At 36.9% G+C, this 21,416-nt stretch overlaps 4 protein-coding genes across 6 annotated transcripts in view; 2 read left to right on the top strand and 2 right to left on the bottom strand.

The window, feature by feature from the left end:
• Nucleotides 1–3,574, top strand: part of LOC126792889 (ethanolamine-phosphate cytidylyltransferase-like) — a 137,651-nt gene extending 134,077 nt beyond the window's left edge. For all 3 annotated transcript variants that reach the window (XM_050519396.1, XM_050519395.1, XM_050519397.1), the window contains exons 8-12: nt 421–725; nt 1,407–1,542; nt 1,687–1,823; nt 2,171–2,294; nt 2,795–3,574. In XM_050519396.1, the coding sequence (XP_050375353.1) occupies nt 421–725; nt 1,407–1,542; nt 1,687–1,823; nt 2,171–2,294; nt 2,795–3,285 (1,193 nt within the window). In that variant the 3' untranslated portion in view covers nt 3,286–3,574. The remainder of the gene's footprint in view (nt 1–420; nt 726–1,406; nt 1,543–1,686; nt 1,824–2,170; nt 2,295–2,794) is intronic.
• LOC126792896 (probable serine/threonine-protein kinase PBL17) overlaps nt 1–21,416 on the top strand; it is a 29,838-nt gene that overhangs the window by 138 nt on the left and 8,284 nt on the right. The window lies entirely within an intron of this gene.
• LOC126792885 (TORTIFOLIA1-like protein 2) lies at nt 3,919–9,582 on the bottom strand. Its single transcript, XM_050519391.1, has 8 exons — nt 9,351–9,582; nt 8,300–9,055; nt 7,555–7,749; nt 7,365–7,467; nt 6,004–6,656; nt 4,870–5,565; nt 4,190–4,355; nt 3,919–4,093 (listed from the first exon to the last, which is right to left on the bottom strand). The coding sequence occupies exons 2-8, from the start codon at nt 8,957–8,959 to the stop codon at nt 4,089–4,091; spliced, it is 2,478 nt and encodes an 825-aa protein (XP_050375348.1). The 5' UTR covers nt 8,960–9,055; nt 9,351–9,582; the 3' UTR covers nt 3,919–4,088.
• LOC126792887 (cycloartenol synthase 2) lies at nt 11,261–20,630 on the bottom strand. Its single transcript, XM_050519394.1, has 18 exons — nt 20,343–20,630; nt 19,122–19,307; nt 18,873–18,962; nt 18,559–18,753; nt 18,341–18,425; nt 17,508–17,674; nt 16,975–17,163; nt 16,225–16,338; nt 15,747–15,869; nt 15,532–15,654; nt 15,358–15,456; nt 15,196–15,252; nt 14,271–14,317; nt 14,023–14,166; nt 13,707–13,884; nt 12,913–12,993; nt 12,411–12,494; nt 11,261–11,756 (listed from the first exon to the last, which is right to left on the bottom strand). The coding sequence occupies exons 1-18, from the start codon at nt 20,538–20,540 to the stop codon at nt 11,643–11,645; spliced, it is 2,274 nt and encodes a 757-aa protein (XP_050375351.1). The 5' UTR covers nt 20,541–20,630; the 3' UTR covers nt 11,261–11,642.

Here is a 21,416-nt window from a genome sequence, read left to right as displayed (position 1 = left end):
GATGAAGCATTCATATATGGGAACTCAATGTTTGGTTTGCGATGTCACGGATTGAGAATGTTTGAAATGAAAGGGGTTGCTTGTGCTTCTTTTTCTTAATTCAAGTTCAAAATTCTGACGTAGGTAAAGTTTGTATATGATAGTTATTGAACATGAAGTGCTTTTTGTGCAGAGTTATGTTGATCATTCTGTAAATGTCCTTCTTTCTTTGTTCTATAAATTGTGTTGTTGATAATTTGCACTGTGTTTAGAAGCTAGCAGAAAGAAATGTCTTTGTTAGTCTGGTGACATATGAATTAGTAAGGTGAATATACATATATATGTATATGGAAGTAAAGTGAAACTTGTAGTTTAATTCATTAAAATAGGATAATATTTATGAGTGTTGGTGTAATACTTCCATTTTCTTCACTTATGAAGTAGGATATGACTCGTCAGTATCTCAACCAGACCCGGATAAAACACCACGTGATACTCCTCTGGTTACTAAGAATATAAAAGACCTCCGCCAAAATCCTGGATACATCAATGTCAACATCTTTACTCACGATGAGATGAGGTTGGCCACAAAACATTTCAGGTCGGATCTGATTCTTGGTGAAGGTGGATTTGGAATTGTATACAAAGGAGTCATTGATGACACTGTGAGACCAGGTTACACGGCCACACAAGTTGCCATTAAGGAGCTTAACCCAGAAGGGTACCAAGGTGATAGGGAATGGCTGGTATTTCACTCATCTTTCACTCTCTTCTTATTTATATTTGTAGAAATCACGCTTTACAGTATTCTGTTGTATAAATGTTCTGCGTGCGGATGAAGAATATACATTATTGTCTTTGAAAACACAGTGGGACATTGTAGTAATGAATGTGAAAGATATTCTCATCTGATACTGCTGACAGAATGGCACAGTGTGAAGCTTGTGTCAGTCCTTTCCAGAGAGAGATAACTATTGTCTCCGTATGTGCAAGGCAAAATTCTTCTACTTCTCAACTTGTTACAAGTTCTGCTGGAAATAGCTTAACTTTCTCTTTAGTTTCTGTGTTGCTTGAATTTGATGAGGGCTCCTTGTTACTTGAAGTTAATGGACTGAAATACTCAATACGAAGGATCTAGTCATTGAGATGAGCAATTGAATATGATAACTTTGCTCTAAGAAATGATAACCCCTAACGCAAGAAAAAACCGTTGATGACATAAGTATATGTGAGACATATGAGGTATTTCCTTCGTTGCTAAACAAAATTTTGTCTCTAAACAAGTCCCTAGTTTGCAAACTAGTGATACACAAATATTTGTCATCGTGACTAGGGAGAGGGATTTGGCATAATATATCTCATGTCATTTGTTAGCAATTGGTTATCATCGTATAAGCATTATTGTCCTGATATTGTTTCTTTTGCAGGCTGAAGTCAACTACTTGGGACAATTCAGTCATCCTAATCTTGTAAGGCTAATTGGGTATTGTTGTGAGGATGAACACCGCCAGTTGGTCTATGAATATATGGCAAGTGGCAGCTTGGAAAAACATCTTTTCCGCAGTGAGTGATTTCTCATAAGGAAAACTTCAAAAGCTATCATTCTTTGGCACTTCTGAGTCGTCCATGCCTATGTTTGTCAATTAAGAAAATTTATCATCCTCTGTTGTTTAATTGCTCAAATATTGGTTCTGTTTTGGTTGGTAGGAATGGGTTGTACGCTTACATGGACAAGAAGAATGAAGATTGCATTAGATGCTGCAAAAGGACTTGCTTTTCTTCATGGTGCTGAAAGACCAATCATTTACCGTGACTTCAAGACATCAAACATTTTGTTGGATGCGGTTCGTTGTCTACTATATTCATCTTATATCTACATATACAAGATTTGGCATTTCCTTGAGGCACATCCTTCAATTTAAAGACTGTATTTTGTAAGAAGTGATAGCTTTTACTAAAAGCTCTCTAAAAAGTCAATCTATATGCCGAAGTGAACCTGAAACCAGAAGCATGTTTGTTGCAATGATCAATCATTCATTTTTGGCAAATGAAATGATGAAAGTATTCTTGGAAATTAAATATTTATGCTTTCATTAAATCAGTAATTTACTTGTCAGAAAAAAAAATTCAGTAATTTATCATGAAGAAATTATGTTGATTTTGTGGTTGAAATTGCAATTGTGAATTGCAGGATTTTAATGCGAAGCTTTCAGATTTTGGTCTTGCAAAGGAAGGGCCGATGGGAGACCAAACCCATGTTTCAACACGGGTGATGGGGACATATGGATATGCTGCTCCCGAGTACGTAATGACTGGTGAGTTGTGTCCATAATTACGGTGCTGAGTTATATGCAACTCCCTGATGAGTAACGAACATGTTATGTTATAACTAAGTTGCTGAGTTATACTATTATTGATAATTTTCTTCATTGCTCACTAGTAAATGATAATATTGTATTTTCTTAATTAAGACTGACAACTGTGTACTGACAATTAGCACAAACGACTGTTATAATTATAAGTTGTTATATGGCATCTTATTGTGCTTCACTGTTGCGAAGCCAACTATATTCCATCATGTTACATGTTACTTTTACGGAGGGACATGAGGAAATATTATTCCAAAATAATATGAACCTCCCTCCAATCTCTCCTATATTCCATAGATTTGCTAATTTTGACAAATGTGAGTTTTTTATATGAATTCTTGTGCAGTTGAAAACTAGATATATTTATCTTTCTGAGGCTAAGTTGATGTCCTTGCTCATTAGTCATAATTGTAGTTTATGACTTATTTTTAATTTGATGTAATCAGGGCATTTAACTGCTCGAAGTGATGTTTATGGGTTTGGAGTAGTGCTACTCGAGATGCTCATTGGAAAGAGAGCAATGGATAAGAGCAGGCCCAGCCGAGAACATAATCTGGTTGAATGGGCTCGACCACTTTTGAATCATAATAAGAAACTTCTGAGGATTGTAGACCCTCGACTGGAAGGGCAGTATTCACTTAAAACTGCATTGAAGGTGGCACATCTAGCATACCAATGCCTTAGCCAGAACCCGAAAGGGAGACCCCTTATGAGCCAGGTTGTTGAAATCCTGGAGAGTCTCCAAACACCAGAACACCATGACCCTTTGCTTCAATCCGGAGATAGAGCTGCTGAGAGAGATGTAAATGGAAAAGCTGGTGAAGGGGGAGAAGTCAGGAGAAGGAGCAACCGGGGAAATGAAAGGAGCCACAGTGAGCCTATGAGTGATCATGGTCCTCATAGCCCGTCTTCAAGTTTTCTGTCTCAAGATAAGTAATTTATGCAAGAAGTTAAACCCTAAACCAGAAAATGGATGGAGGTTGATTCTGTACAAGATATATATCAACCCGTCTCATCCATTAGGTGTTTTGAGTGAGACTTGCCCCTTCGGCAAAATTTGAACCGATTACCTTGTAATTCGTTGACATTTTATGTTATGGTATTCTATTATACCATAGATTCAGAGAAAGCCTCTGATGGTCTTTCCATATCACAGTGGCTAGACTTTGATATACCAGAGTATGTTTATTCAATCCTTTATAGTGAGAAATTTTGTTCCGGTGTCAAATGAGCTATTATTTTCTTGGAAAAACACAAGTTCAAAACAGCCAATCTTGTTTAGATATAGTTTTGTAGCTAAATTTTGGAAGGGCAGAGTAAGTTTTTCATTGTTGCACAATTGTAGAGGCTGCAGTTTCTCAATATTTTCAAGATTTAAAATGCTGCCAAATGTAGAATGGACCTGTTGGAAATTTCTTAGTTTAGCAAATTGAATATTACTAGGTACATGTAAAAGAAATTGAACATGTCCTCGGGTAAAAGACTTCCTCACACAGCTTGATTAATAACACCTAAATGTATTATACTCGTAATAAGATAAATACCGCAGAAATGGAGAAGCTATGTCTTGGTTAACCTTACATGATGGAGAGATGGATTTGGCAAATTACATACAAAATGCAGAAAAATCATAATAATTACTCTCGTGTGGCTGTGTCTGAGTGACCAGACCTAGACCATCATTTGGTAAAGAACATAATAATTACCCTCATGTGGCTGATTCATAATTTGAGCACCTAATTAACCTGCACAAGCCAAAGTTAATGGGTTAGTCACAGTTAGAAACTGCAAGAACACAAAGGGTAAACAACACATGAAAAGGTAATATGAATTAGCTTTACCCCAGATATGCTGAAACTGCACAGCTAATTGAGTGACAGATCTTCTCTCTGAAGAATTGGCAAATTCCATATTTACTGCTTCCTGAACAGAAGAATAAAATTCTTGCCTTGCTTTTGCAGACAGCCCAAAGTAATTTGGTCCATGAGTGGTGCTCAAATCAGCAACCTAAATGACACAAGATGGCATAATGTCTTAGCACTTCCATAGATGCTGAAATCAGAGAGTATAACTTTTCTTTCAAAGAAGAAAATATAATTCTAAATGGCTAGGGGCAAAGAAAACCAACACCATTGTTTTTTCTTAGTAAATTCATAGTATTTTAAGAAAGACACAGGGATGTACTCGAGACAACTGAATTTTCAAACCCGATCTCAATTTTTTAATAACCTTACTTTAAGAAGAAAAAGAAAGAACAAATATATTTTAACTGAATTTCTACCTGGATAAAGTAACAACTGAACTGTTAAAGCACATAAATCTCAAGTGTCAAATACTTTACTTTATTGCATATATGGAAATTTCTTTTCTTTCTTATTCCTCTTAGGGACATTCAGAAAAAGAATGATAATAATTAGATAGACCACACTGGAGGTTATCCGTTTTATATATGACTAGGATTTAGTGCATGACAGATTTTGTTCATAATAAATGGTAGTAAATTATGCGTAGAAACACTTGCCTGCTGCAACCAAGGGATTATTGTGTTGATAAACCTTTGCTCCACAAAATATGATAGTAAAGTGCTGAGGACATCACTGGCAGTTTTTGGTGACAAGCATTCTAGAACAGGACCAGTTCTATCAAGAAGTTCAACCAGAACAATTTCATCACCCGAACAAAGAGCCTCAACATATGCAGAATCCATGTCCCCTTCACAGAGAAACCCCTTGACCTGTTTCCAGATGTTATTCTCGCTTTCCATTTGTCGAACTTTGGCACTAGAAGCTGAGGTAAACATAACATCAGTCCTTGTTTGACTTGTCCTCTGTGTTCCCTGCCCAGAACTTTTCTGAATATCTTTTCCAACAGGATTCCTGGTAAGCTTCACCTTAGTATCACTCCATGTCTCTGTAACTTTCCTTGCAGAATTGTTTGCTTGGGTCCTCACTAATGTGTTATCCTCCCAACTATCAGAATGTTTCACAGACAAAACTGAATGCTTCCTGTTGCACATATCTATAGATGGCCTAGGAGTGCATGCAGAGAGTCTTGGCGAATGCACACTTGGGCTCTCCTTCATGAATTTGGAGGTTGCTAAATTGGAACGTTCCTCCCTATGTACTAGGTTCTGAGATAATCTATCTACAACATGTTCTAGTCCTACCACCCTTGTTTGTAACATAGACAAGCTACCCATTACACCAGATGTAAATGCCTGTAGAGAAAAAAGACAAAAGAAAACTTAGACTATTAACACTGTTTATGATGTAGATGACTGTAACATTGATTTATAAGCAATGTGCCAGAACGACAATAGATTTTCAAAGCAATATGAGTGCTACATTAGGTACTGTAAGCAGAGCTTGAAAAGAAAAACAGCTCAGTAGCAAGACAGCTAACTATTTATTTGTTTTTCGGGAACTGAGGCAAAAAAGTGAAAGAGAACGGTTACTACGTAAATTGTATGTGCCATTGGGTCATACCATGTTAACTTGATTTTATCTTAAAGATGAGACTCTAAACCAAATGGTTAGGCTTATGGCATAGAATACTGATCTGACTATTTGCTTTAATCAATTCTGTAATCAGTTTTGACAGATTGTGAAGACCATAAACTAATTTATATGCACTCTGAGATTCTCAAGGTATTTACCTGTAAGAGATCCATTAAGTTTGACTGCTTATTTTCGATATCAGAAAGTTGCTTTCTAATGCAGGACATTTCATTTGTCATCTGTGAACAACATCCATGAGGAGTATGAGAATCAGACTCTGTCACAGTCGAATCAAGACTTCTACGATCCCGTTCAGTGTACATTTTCTCCCTACTATTCTCTTCAACTGCAAACCGTTGATCTCTTCCCACTGGCTTCTGCAAACTACACTCCTCAATACTGTTACAAGAAACTGTCACAAACTTGGTTTCGATGTCATCAGTGATGATGTTAGACCGAGAAGAACATTCTTGTTTTTCATCCATATGAACATATTCATACCCCATATCATGTGCGCTTGTAACATCAGTGCTCATCCTTTCCATTGTCTTTGTAATAGTGCTACCCTCAGATTCTTCATTCTGATACTCTGGCAAACAAGCATTGTGGGCTTTAGGAACTGCAATTTTGATATGCCAATCATCTTCACTGGAACACTGATGATTTTCCACGTAATTTGGACATGTTTTCCTGCCAGACAAAGGAATCCTGCTCTTAGTCGCAGTAGCAACAACTTTCCTGAACGAGCTATCCTTCCTACCAGATTCACTGGCACTTGTTATGTCACTGTAGTCACCACCAAAGAAATTTTCTGTGCATACAATTTTTAAAAGCCATTAAGAGAAGTAACAAGATGACTGCATTAAGTTGAGAAGTTTGCTAAAATAACCCAGGAAAAGGATGTTCCACATCATTTAAAATTTCCAAGCAGACTCCTATATAAAAGAAATGGCGTTGCAGTAAACCGAGAACCAACATCACTAAGAAATGTTGAAAGATAATCTATTAATCCCATGTTGAAAGAAATGTTAATATGTAGAACATTATCAAAATATATACCATTTTCACATAATATTACCTTTCTTCCAAAACTACAACCTCATATCTTGAGAGGATTAAGATGTTGGAGCATAAGGAAGAAGTGGCCAAGCTTCATAAATGAAACTATCAGGCTATAACTTAGATTGGTATACATTTTAGGTTAAGTACTTATCCATATGGTTGCAAGAGTTCCAGCTCATCCTAATATACATTAACTTTCTGGGAACTACATTTGATAACTTGAACTGTCATTTACTAGCATATTTTACTAGATTCAATATGAGAACTGCAAAGGTGAGGTCCAGTCAACATATGATTCAATATGCCTCAAAAGACCGCAAGGAGTTCTGAAAAAGACTACTGAATTGTATGATCATAAATTGAAGAAATTGCATCGAAGTAGGAATTCAGCAAGTAAAAAACCAATTTGCAAAAAGAAAAAGAAAAAAAAAGGGAATACTGGCAACAGGCGCTAAACCTTTAATAGAAGATCCGGCTTCTGAAGGTTCAAAAGTGTCAGATCCAGGAAGACTTTTCCAGCACTGCAGTGCCTGTAGGACGATATCCCTAACTGGTTTCACCTACAAGAAACAGAAGTACAGGACAGAAACGTTTATTCATCTTCCTGAAACAAGACTCCAAAATAAAGATGTTTAATCAACGCTAACCTTGTCAAAGCGACATGATTCAAGGGAGCGAATACAGGAAGCCTTAAACGAGCCCAAAAAGGATCCACCACTTGTAGCTATTTCTCCTAAAGCTATGCAAGCAGCTTTGCGTGTTGCCCAATCACTACTCTTCAGAGATTCTTGAATACTTGCCATTGCACCAGAGAGGATATTTTGTGTTCGGGCACCCCCTGCCTACAATAAAGATCAAATTGTGCAAAACAAAAGGACATCTAAGTATAACAACAAATGTGCATTCCAAAAAGATGTAGTAAAATGAATACAGGAATATGGTTTCAAACTGTTTGTTTCATAACTTGACAGCCCTATTTGGCCAAAGCTGATTTCCTTCAAATGGTTTTCAGTACTAAAGCTAGAGCACCATGATTGAGAGAAAAGACCATGCAGTAAGTGTTGCCAAATTCTGATCGTTAATGTGATATCGGAGACCCATGCGTATTCTATTGAACAGAAGACAAACACAAACTAATGCAACTGACGCAAAACATCAGTAAACACTTTTAACAAAATATAAAGAGCCTCGCATGATTATGGCTAACAAGATTTCAAGTGATGTACACATAATGATAAATGTCATTGAAAGGTAAAAACTGTTATGCAGCTTTGAAAAAACAGATTTGATAAACCGGAAGTATGAACGTAGAGAAAAACGAATAAAACCAGTATAGTTTCTTCTAAAGAGAAAAAATTGACAGTATAATTGTGTTATAGTTGAAGAATTCACCTGGATAATGCTCCTGTTCAGCTCAATAACGGCTGGCTTAGCCATGCAATGTGGATTCTTGAGCAACTTTATTGTTCGATTCAACATTGGCTGCAGAATTGAAACCGGGGGATCATGAGCATTGTCAATGACCCTTGCTAGGCACAATGCTGAACCTGACTGAACCTGCCTGTTTTGTTCACCCAGAGCTTCAAAAAGCGGCCTTACTAAGACAACAAACACCCCATCACCCTCCCCCCTACCATTACTCAATTTTGATGCCAGAACACCAACAGTCTCCACACATGCATCTCTCACAACAGAGTCCTGGTCTTTCAGTCGCTTCACAATACTAGAAACCATCTTACCAAGATGCAGTCCAACATGCCCCTCATGATACCTCACTAATGTCCCCATCAACCTAATACATTCCTTCCGAACCGAACTCTTCTGCTCCGAATCAGTATCCAAAATGCACGACAGAAACGGAGCAATCCCATCCGGATTCAAACACTCTGCCATCTTCTCAAGCTCCTCAACACCTAATTGGTAGGTATCCCGATCAGCAAGCTTGTTCATCGCAATAACCACCTTGTGCTTGAGCTCAAAAACCACCTGCTGAGTGACTCTCCCCAGCCCTCTCCCCTTAACATTTGCATGTGTTGTCTTCATCTTGCTCATCGAAAAATCCCAACTAGATAAGCCCCAAATGGAATCTGGTCCCTCCACAATCACCACCCCCACTTCCTAATTCTATGACCCAAAATCACTTAGCTCCTGCAAAATTGAAACCAAACCATGAATTCAACAGCCCAAAACCAACATTACACATTTAAGTCATTCCACCCTAAAATAACATTGTTCACCAATCACTAACAAAACCTATCTTTTGATCTTTTCATTCACATTTTTCAATACAAGATCTGGGTAAGTAATCAAATCAATCCTACTAAAGAAAAATCAAAACTTTATCTCTCTATCTATACAAAAACCCTAAATCACTAAACCCTAATTGCAATCAGAAACAGTTAAGAAACACTTAAAGACTAGATTTTGAAGCGAACCCACTTACAGATATGGCCATTTAACTCCAGACGAGACTTGCCCAGATGAAAATGAAGCTTCTTCAGAGCGAAGAACCAGAGCTTCATCTTCTTCTTTCCCCATTTTGGGAGTTTAAATTAATAACCCAAGAAATAAATGCAGAGATTTTAAAGAATGGGGATTTCGAGATTTAGGGAGTTATAAAAAAAATGATTAAATTTTGAAAAAAAAAAAAAGTGGGGGATTGGTAAAATGAGGAATCAGAGAGCCTTTGGATTTTGATAGGGGTATGATTTGATGGTGTTGGCTTTAAATTTCGCGCTCTGTTCAAATTTGGCTAAGGGACAAAGTGGGGACTGGCGGTTTCAAATTACTTCACTGACACGTGGACCCCCCCCCCCCCCCCCCCCACAACCCTAGCATATTGACTTTCAGTTTGATCAGTAAGTTTACTTGGAGTTGGATAAATCATCTCAAGGTCAAATTTTTTGGTTGAATGTGGAATATCTATGCTTGTGTAGATAATTTTTTTGTTCATGTGTTAAAATGAACTTCTTATAAGAAGCTCTTAATTAAATTGGCAATTAAAATACTACGAGCAACTCTGATAATTTTTTTAACAACTTTTAAAATTTGAAGTAATTCTTTGTAGTTTTCCGTTTATTTTCAAATGGCCAAGAGGTTATGTTGAAATCAAGTGAAACACAGTGATCAAATACTTCAAAACCAAAACTATAGGTTGGTGGATATTTTAATTATATTCTACCCAAATCCCATCGACACCCAAAATCATCAGGTGAAAACTTGTTACGACCGGAGAAACTAGAAAGAATAACAATATTGAGGACTGATTCATTACTCTAAAACATTTAAGCTACAACATCAGTAATTACTTAATAGACTTGAGCATTATTGGCCTTCAGAGACCGGCCCTTCTATGTGCTAGGACTCTTATTACTTATGTAGGTTGGTTAGCCATTTTGGGCTCTACCTTATATGGTAATTGGATCTTGGTCGGGTCTTTTGTAAACATGTGTTTACAGTAACTCTCCGAAACTATAAAGTAATGTTGTTTTTTTCTGAGAAATTATCAAATGAATATCAAACTTGTTTAATTTTATTCCTTTTAATTTCCTGTTTCAATTATGTTCTTTTAATTATCCTGTTTCAATCCCGATCATATCACTGTGGCTCTATGGACGGATCAGGTGGTGAGATGATAATTTATTAATTTTAGGTCCATACATGGAGACCGGTCGAGCAAATTGTAGCTATGTATTGAGTATTGACCACCTTCCAGTACTGAGTTGCTGAAAATGAGGACTGGGGTGGTCACTTCCTCTCATCTTATAGAATCGCTCTGAAATTTTCCTCCTAGTTTATCAACTCCCTCTGTAATCTTGTTTTAAGAAAATTGCAAGAACGGTTATCTCAAGTGAAGAGCATGCCATCACTTTATTACATTTTCACTGACCAAAACGGCGACTGCTTTATTTATTCGGCTACTTTTTTTTTTGGTCAATTCGAAGCTTCATTTAGAAAAGGGCACACCCCAAGCAAGAAATCAATACAGAGCAACACAGAAGCAATAAACAGAAAAAGGCAGAACAAACAAATCAAACAAACTAACACACCCCAAACAGAACAGAGCACCAGGCCATTACGGCGGACCTGGCAGGCCGTCGTTCCTCAACACAAGTTGGGGGTGTATCCACCCACTCCGAAGAGCACAACAACACCATTGCAAGCTTGGCCGCAGCTTCCACTGAACGGTTAGCGTCACGCGGAATCCAATTCCAAAAGACCTCATCAAACATTGCGTTTTGTTTTGGAACAGTACCCGAAACTACATGCTCAGCAACCAAAAGTACAGAACAGAAACAGAAACTGAAACAGAAACTGAAACTGCAAAATTGAAATGATTTCCTTTCTAAGATATTCCGTTGTAAAGAACTTGTCCAATGAGTTTATTCATCAGCATTCAGAATTCAGCAATCCCAGGCAAACCTACAAGGGAAGTACTATATTCAAAAGAGTACCCCTTGAAGCAACTGGCAATTTACAAATGGGGATTGGTTGTTCTTTCCAAAAGATAAACAAGGACTAAACAAGATGTGTTGATTCCTCATGCATACTGAAACCTATCCGATCATAAGTGGAATGCAGGCCAACCACAATCAAATGGGGCCGGATTGATGAAGGAGGTAGCTTTGAGATCCCACTTAGATTGAGAAGCAGATTGTAATGTTAAGCTCACAAAGAAGTGCCAATGAACTTGTGAAATACGCTGGCGACTGTTGATGCTTTACAAATTAATGGCTCATGAAGATCCCAACACCCTGCAGCGATATTCTCCCAATGCCCATATGGGGAATATGTTTCTGTATGCAGAATAAGCGATCATACAGTTCCGGTTGAAGACACCCATGATTTCCTGTAAATATAAAATATAAGAAAACGGTCTTACCACAATTTGTGGTAGTATTCACCACTTTTACTTCTTCACAACACAACAGAGAAACACTAATCCTATCGATAATTTAGAACTCCTCCATATATAGTAAATCAATACTGCAATGATTTGAGAGTAGTGTGAAAGATGTTCATATAATTTTACAACAAAATGTGTCAATTTTTTCATCACACAACGAATTAATAAATAAAAATATTTGTTACACATAGTTTAAACTAAAACTGTGAGTATGTATTCATCCTTAGTTTAGTATCTATAGTATGAGGAATTTTCTATTATTTTGCGCATGCTATAAATAAGTTATTCATAAATGAATTATCAAAGCAATGAATTATGATTCATCTTAAAGAAATGTAGATCTCATAGAAACGTGGTTAAATTTTTAAACACTGATTAATTATGATGTGCTCATTTTTCCATTGATTATTCAGCTTTAGCTATGTCATTACTTTTCAAAAGTCACATCCCGACCCCAATATGTGAATATCTTGTGCTCACTTCCGTTCTTTCATTAGATTACAAAAAGCCATGAAGCATGCTTAAAACAGGGGGCTGAAGACTATTTGTTCTCAAGTAATTTATCCAAGATAGTATTGTTAATGAACAGTGAAGTACCTCCTGAGGAAAATCTCCATTCTCCATTTGAGAATTTATCAAACATCTAGCCCCACGGTGCAATGGTGTTGGATCTCTTTCCGCCTGCTCCAACATATATCAGTATCATAGTAAGAAGATTGTCAAAGTAAGGCAGTGCATCCGAATTAAATTGATATGAGTGGAGGAAAGAGCATAAAAGCTTCTGAGGAATTGTGTTCAAAGGCAGAATTTCAAGGGAATAATGAGAATTAGGTTTGTTGGGACTGTTGGTTCACTGTCAAAGAACCTCTTTTTGAAAAATGGTTGTATACTAAGTCAAATGGTAGATGTAGATAGGCTTATGTTGTCTATAATGTCGTTAATCTACTACCAGGCTGAACAGTAAGGTATTGTATGCGCAATGTCAATCTGCGGACTGCTGATCAACATATGAAAAGAATAACCCATGTCCTACTCATAATGAATCTAAGTAAACACAGAGACATTAAATATCATGAATCTAAATAAACACAGACATTACCTGCCCAGCATCAATAAGAGCTAACATAGCCCATCCAGTGTTTACCACATGAGACCTATTTCCCTTAAGATTTGTGTACTCCTGCATGGACAGAATTAAATCGTTAGAAGACATGAAACATTAGAACACGTGAAAAACTTAATTACTGGGACCTATTTAGTAGTATCACGTCACCTCAGAGTTGCCTTTATGAGCAAGTTTATGTTAAATTACTACCTAGAATTTCACAGGGTGTCCAATATAACTACACACCAATGATCAGAAGAACAGAGGTTTCTAAGACTGTACACACTTTTTGCTTGACGTATATTAAACCAACTGAAAGCCTTTAAAGAAAAGTCTAAACTGGAATAACTTAAAACCTTGGGGAAGATGTCCACGAACAACACTATCTACATGTGTCCCATTAAAGAATACCATGAGGCTGCTAAAGTAGAAGTAGTCTACCAGAATTTATACTCCATGCAACAAAAGATACTGGACTTTTGAGCATACAAGAGATATGATAGGACTGGCATACTTTTTAAAGGGCAACTAGGATGAGTAGATAGAACAGTTAGTTTACAGATAAGGAAACGGGCCAAACTAAGGTTCTGGGTCCTAGCAACCCCATCATGACAGGGGAGAAATATGCCTTGATATATCTAAAAGAAATGATAGTGCAAAGGGGCTGAGAGCTAAACAGAACATAAATGTAATCCAGTGTTAAACTGATCAACTACAATAGTTCAGGATTGCTGAGGAACATATACAAACTATTTGTTTATGAAATATATTAATTAGAAAGACCTAACCTTGTTTTGGCATGAAAGATAACTCTCTGCCCAGCCACCAGAATCAAGCTGTTTGGATAGCAGAAAATCACAAGCTTTACAAATGCTAGAACTATTGTTGTAGTTCATTCCAGCAGCCACCAATCCTTTTACCCCAAACCATGTACCATAAGTGAAACAAACACCCCAAGAACCATACCTGCGCAGAAATTATGGATATAAATGGTGTGAATACACTGTAAACCTTATAAATGGACTAGGAATTTTTTTAAATGACACAACATAGAATATATAACATCTGGAAGGAGGTTAGAAAATACTAAAAGTAGGAACAAACCATGAGCCATCAGACTCCTGTATCTTCTCTATAAACTCAACACCCTTCTTGATGCACTGGTCTATTTCTCGCGGCCGATGACCAGGATATAATTTTCTAAACGATGCCAGAGCTTGAATCGCAGCCGAGGTACATTCAACATATCTACAAAGACATGAAACAAGTACCAATACAATTAAAAATCGGAAACACAATACAAGAGTTACATTCAGTTAGCAACTAATGCAGTTCAAGGTGCTGATACTCACGGATAATCAATAACAATGTCACCAAATGTCTCAGCAGGGTTGATCAACTGGTAAGAAAAAAATAACAGTGAGATACATTTAAGTCTTTATTATCTCCGGAATCTACTGCTGAAATCCATAATCCATTGCAACAGGTTCTATAATTTGGGCCAAGATGAACGGAAGGCTTCCTTAAAGAATCTAATGAGTCATGTAAGCATGCAAAAACGACTTTTTGCCGAATTTTCTAGGAGAAAAGGCCAGAAAGATTTCCTGTTGATGATGAAGACATAATCTACATCCGGTGATCTGCAAAACTGATCTCTAAGATGAAATCAGTGGCATCACTCTGGCAAACTCAAGGGATGTGAAAGTTGGAACAGCTATCACATGAAATATATTAGTTCTCTTTGAGAATCTTTACCTTTATATCAATAGTTATAGAAACCTTTTTTTTTTTAAGAAACAGCTTTTTATTAGAACAAAAGGCATTATAAAACAAGGAAGCAGACAAGGAATCCTCTTTAACATAAAAGACAGCATATAACAGATGCTTAGCAGCCCAACTGTTAATGCTAACTCAAGGAGTCAAGGATTAGGTTTTTACAGCTTAAACTACAACTGCTTGCCAATTAAGAATGGTAATTATTAATTTATACATATACATATATAGTATTAAGAATGATAGTCATAGATACTTTCTAATTGTTGTGGTTCTTCTTAATATTATTAACTTCAAAACAATAGGATTGCATTGCACACAGAGCTCGTGTAGAAAGATGTTTCAAATAATGGGATCAAACAAAATTTTACCTATCATTCCATCTAAGATCAAGAGATTGTAACAGGCACTCATGTTACCGAATGCCCTACAAAATCTTATTGCAACCGCTTACAGTCATAAAGGGCAGTAAAAACAACGTAGAATCATAAAAAATGAGGCTACCTCCAACCATCTGTAGGATCTTGTGAGTTCATAAGTCGCAAAGCCACCATCTCCATTCTACAATCAGGTTAATTTTAGTAAAATTATATAGCTGTAAGCAATTATTATGAATGATGTGGTTAAAAATAACACATTTCTACATCTTATTACGGTCTGCCTAACCTGCAATGAGAGTATGACATTGACGGCATCATACAACCGATTCGCATCTAGGGGTTCACCAACAATTTCTGATGGGATTTTTGACAAGACTAGAACAGCCTGCAAAAGATAAGAATTTTAAATAAGTAACAATAAATAGGCAAATGCAATATGTTAAATTCCATCAATACTTACTTTCAGCCCTTCTGCTGTGCAGTCTGAGATGGGCCATCCATGATCAGCAGTAGAGAAAGGCCAAGCACCCTTTGAAATGTGCCGATACCAGAAGTCGAGATCACCAGGGCAATCTTCTAAAACCTTGATAAAATTAAAGTCTCAATTAGAAAAATGATGAAAAATAAACTAAATTACATGAAGCAAGACAAATTCAGATACACGAAGAACTCTACCTGGGAATCTTTTATGAATTTATGTCCGTTTTTAAGAGTTGAACGATATTCTTCAACCAGGTTGGTTGATACGATTGCTTGAACAGCAAAAGCAGTGTCCCATAACTGGCTTCCATTATACCCCTACAAATTATTACATCCAGGTCTTTAAAGAAAAGTCATTTAAGTAACTGTGGTAATATAAAGTAATGGCAAAATTTTAATTGAGCAATTCAAACCGCTTGAAAGTGGCAATGGACATGCACTAACAAAACAAAATGCAAAATAAAATAACATAAAAGAAATTATATATAAAAAAATTTAGTGTTTGGTGGATGGGCTACAAAGTGGTTTCCATAAACCAACAAACACTATGGCAAAAGTTCATAAACCACCAAGCACTTCAATTGAAACAGAAAAAAGTCAGTTTTGAGCAAGAAAGGAGTGATTTACAGTTTCCCTCGTCATAAATTGTTCAAAGAGACAGCAGTATTTCTACCTGCATTTTCATGCCATCTTCAGCAATCCATAGATAATCATAGAGTCTTGGGATATGCAACTTGAAAGCCTCTGAATTCGGATCTTCCACCCAACAGCAAAGCATATTTAACACCTGCAACTCAAAGTTAGTAAACTCTAACCAAGAAATATAAATATGTGACAAGAGGGTGCAAAGTATATCCTGGCTATGTAAACATAAACAATTACACAACCACTGAAAAGGAAAGGAAAGTGAACAAGTAAAAAAAATCATATTGAAAAGTCATCCAGGAAAATAGTAGATTGGAATGGACATTGGCATTTGGTCGAAGACAAAAATTGAACAAAAGTTAGAGATCATAGAAGGCATTTTACAACCCAACTATTTATATAGTCAACCAAGAGTGTCCAACTAAATTGTTGATAACACTTAGCACCAACTTTGTTAGGAGAAGAAGTGGGAGGGGTTAAAAGGATGGAAAGAGAGGAGGTCCATCATGTGGTAAAGGGATATGGGTTAGAACAGGAAATAAGGTAGATTTTATTCCATCAAGATCTCCCAACATATGTATTCATAGTAGGAGTGCAAGGAATACAAAATGTTACAAATTCCTGTCCTTCTCTTTTATTACCCTTTCCACGCCCTACTTCTATTTTCCTGCTTAAATATCCATACTTTTAATACAGTATAAGTGGCAGGACTCGGTAGATTAAGTCCAGTCCCCTTAACAGACAAGTTTCTGTGCCAATTAAATGCTTAATTGCATACCTTATTCACAGGCCCAATGCAAAGATAACGAGTATTCTCATCTTCGTAATGTATGTGCTCAATTGCAGTTTTCAGTGCCTTTTCTCTCAACTTCTTTCCAGGCCATCGCATTAGGACTGGTTCAACAGCCTTATGAAGAGAGGTCCAAAGTATGTCTTGTACAAGGGGGTGTGGATAGTACAAATCCTCCTGCAACAATAAATAAATGTGTTTTCTTAACTAAATAAAAATTCAGTATTTAACTGTAAATTGACTGAACAAAAGATAAATGAGAACTGTAATCAAAGGAACTTGAATACAAATTATCAACCCACTTGAACTCCTATACCATATAAATATACCTGATTACCCGGTCATAGCACAACAAATAAAAGTAATAATAATGACTATTATACTTAACTGCATCTATAAAATGTGAAACCCAGCAGTAATTGCAGCATATGCATATTCTATTGACATTGGCAAATACATTATATTCCCCATGATTTGTTATAAACAAAATTGTAGCTCTAGTCTGATGTCAATTGACCAACCTTTGCACACTCGTTTCGTGCCTGGTTCCAATCTATTTCATGATAGGGGACATTAAAAAGCTCTTTCCTCAGAGACAAAACTGTTGGTGTAATTGGACCAACAAACCGCTTTCCATACAAGTAAGACATTGGCAAATAGACCATGCGGCAATGACACCACATCCTTCCTGCAGAGCAAAAGGAAAATCAGTTTCTCTGCTACAGAGATGTTTGAAGATCAAAGCAATTGTCTCAAATATGCCACAGCCCACATGTAATCAGTTGAACTTTAAGAATTAGAGCACACCATCTAATGCACAATGCAACTTCATTTCAACTGAACAGCAAATATGCTAGCACAGAAAGTTGAAATCTCCATTGTAGAACAAAGATCACATTCTGAAATCGTAACCTAAATTCAAGAAGGAAAGGAAAAAACCACCAGAGTACAGCATATTTCTTTATTATTAACAAAAGGTATGTCACACCGAAGGGAATATGTCAACTTAAGTCGCCCAGAGCTTGGTATTTCAACATTAACTCAAATAGCTCATAACAATAACAAATTTATATCTGGAACAGATCATGCATTCTATACTTTTATTCCCAGTTGAGAAAGACCAACTAAGCTATGTGATTAACATAACTAAATGGTACATAACAAGTTTAAAATGTAAAGTGGCTTTAAGCTACTTCAGAAAAAAATATAGAATTTGTCTATTCCCCCTTTTTTTTTTCAGCTGATAACTTGATAAGGGACAATCACATAATTTCAGAAATGATGTGGGCACATGCATACATGACGACACACACATAAACACTCATCTGCATAAAATGGATAAATGAGAAACAACCTGGATGGATAGGGAGTACATAAGGGAGAAGCCATATCTCAGGAGGCAGGGGATTATTGCCAGACCATTCAAATGCTCCAAGTACCTAATACCAATCACCGATATACCAGGGATTAAAGATCTGAACTAGATTGCTGATATGTAGAATCCTTCCATATATAATATAATGTAGGCTTGATGGTTTGTTAGACCAACAAGATGAAGGTTAAGTTCTGAACTGATAACCACATTTTCCCCCATGATGTAATTGCTGTGGCACTCCCATGATCCAAAATCCATTTACGCCCTGACTCCATCGCTCCTTTGCCATCTTTAGCCCCTTCACCAAGCAACCTTAAGGTTACATAAGTCAAGACACTACCAAACATGGTACTGGGGCCCTCTATGTGTAACCCCCACCCACCATCTTCATTCTGCATTTATACATCTAAATTAACTTATATACATTGATACACTAAAGCTTGAGAGAAGGAAAGCTCTGATAAACGTGAAAGAGATGTGGAAGTCCTAAAGTTAAAATCTACATTCTTGCCTGATGATTGTAAAGGTATCGACATATCTCCTTTCTATGCTCATCTGATAAGACTGCATTCAGTGCCCCAGTGATGGACAAAGTAATCACCTGATCATTTGATGAGGATAAATGTCAAAAATTACAATAAGTAATAGTACCACTTATTGTACAAGGAAGAATTATAATAGTAGTTTCATGTGTACTCTTTTTAGGATGACTTGCATTTTATCCAAAACACAGGAGTCAATTTGAAACATCAGCACTTACCAGGCCAGGCAGTAGAAACATGGGACCCCCATAGTCCCCAGGCCAATGTCCATCGTGGGCTTGAAGTGTAGAATGGAAATTTATTGCCCTTTTCAAAATATGGGTAACTGTCTCATCAGTCAAATCTTCCGTGTCCTTTACTTTGATCTGGGGTAAAACATCCTTAACTGGGTTCTCTCTGGCAAACTATAAGAAACGAGTGATTATAATCAATTCATAAAGTTCTGATAATTGTAGGGAATTGAACTTACATACAGCCAAAATCATAACAATGGTTTTTTAAACAAATTATAATTTGGTGTTAAGGTTCAACAATTATGAATTGTTGCCAGTACCTGCAAACTGTACATGTATTACGATTTGAACATATTTGTCGCTTTTTCTGGAAGACTAGTACCGAGAAGTATTCTACACAGTCTGCCCTTTCCCATTTAAAATGAAATTAAGGTCTACGTTTCACAAGATTTATTCAGTTCTAGTGATAATGAAACCCCAGTGACAAAAATTTTAGAATAGTACAACAGGCTTTTCAAAGCTGATCAAATCTTATTGCCCCTTGACTTCATGACTTGTAGTGTTCTACGTTGGCACAATTTACAATTTCAAAAGACCCCAGACTTACAGTAACTAACAATTTGATAGAACAAGAAACGGCATCAAAATTATGTTATCTTATTTCAGTGTTTAAGGCCGGCGAAGACGTGAGTCAGCAGCATCCAAAAATAAAAATAACAACTACGCTGGAAACAGTATAGAGCAATTTAAATCCATACGAAAAAACACAGATCACATATGAATATTCTATACTTTAAGTAACACTATCTTAGTTAACTATTTGCAGATGTACCTATCATTGACTTCAAAATTTTCTGAATCAGGAAATAACAACCAGATCAACATATCTCAATAAATATAAAATTATACATCTCCAATTCTCCATCAAATTAGACAAACACTTCTACAAGATTCAAAGCTAGTATCTGATCAGACCAACGATTCGTGACGCAATATAAAGCACTTTAGAAGACAAATTCACACTATAAACTCAGCAAATTCACACCATCACGCAATCCATAGTCAAACCAGAATTCCAGTCAACTTCAATTCTGACTTAAGCAAAACACTCATTATCAAAATCAATACAGGACTTCTGGACTTGACCAGAAGCTACTAGATCGCTAAACGAAGTAAACTTCACAGTAAAGCAAGAACCGATCAGACCTGAATGCGCATGAGGCGATCGGAGCTGTGCTTGTGGACGAAGCGGTGGTTGTGGTAGTCCTCGCGAGCCTTCTCAACCTCCTCGAGCTCCTCCGGCGTTCCGAGCTTGGGATCGAACTCCCAGACGTGGCGGCCGACGTGGTTGTTGAGCGTCCGGAGCCACGGATTCCCTCCCTCGGCGATTTTCAGCTTCCACATTCTGCAAAAACCGGCGATCGGCGGCGTGGAGTTTCCGAGATCTGAAGAAGCAGAGTCGCCGGATTTCAAATCGGATTCAAATGGAGGCTATTTGTAGAGAGAAGAGAGAAGACTGTGGAGGAGTGTGTGATTTGGCATTTGTGGATTGAGAGCGAGAGGGGGCCATGTGGCAGTTGGCGTCATAGTGGGGGGACAGATTGCAGAGTGTTCGGGTTTGTTTGGCAAGTGGGTAATTTTTTGAGAGTTTTGTAATGAGTTATATGAGTATTTTTTATGTGCAACCAAACAAGGGAGAAGGAACAGACCTAGCTGGATTCTAATTTTCCATATATGATACTGTGGTGTGCCCTAGATAGATCAAAAGGGAGAGGGTGTATGAGGTCTTCTAGAAGCCCCGCCCCCTTCTAGAAGCGCTGCTCTTCAAATAATACAGGGCTTTCGATCAACCCGTTACATTTGGGATTATAAACAAATTTACATATCACTGTTCATTTGTCTACTTTGTGTTCATCATTTTAAACTCGAGTCATGTGTTCAATTACTTAATTATTATCTAAATATGAATTAATAAAAAACACATAATATGAGTTTAGAAATATGAATAAATAAAAATATTCATTTTTAACCGTCGGCTCCTGATTTTTTTATTTTATTTTCTTTTTCTTTTTTCATATTTTATCATGTGATAAACCATTTGGATCGAAATGTTTGATATCGGACGTTGGTGGATAAAAATGTCTCACTCCTCTCCCTACTTGGAATCAATTGTTATAGGGACAAAAATCGAAAAGGTGCAACCATGAAAATTTCATATTTCGCAATGCAACCAACTTATTATTTTATACTCAAAACATTATTTTCCATAAGTATTAGTAT

This window comes from Argentina anserina, chromosome 4 (genome assembly GCF_933775445.1).
Source record: "Argentina anserina chromosome 4, drPotAnse1.1, whole genome shotgun sequence".
Taxonomy (NCBI): domain Eukaryota; kingdom Viridiplantae; phylum Streptophyta; class Magnoliopsida; order Rosales; family Rosaceae; genus Argentina; species Argentina anserina.
Note: the sequence above shows the minus strand (reverse complement) of the source record. Positions and strands in the feature narration are given on the sequence as shown.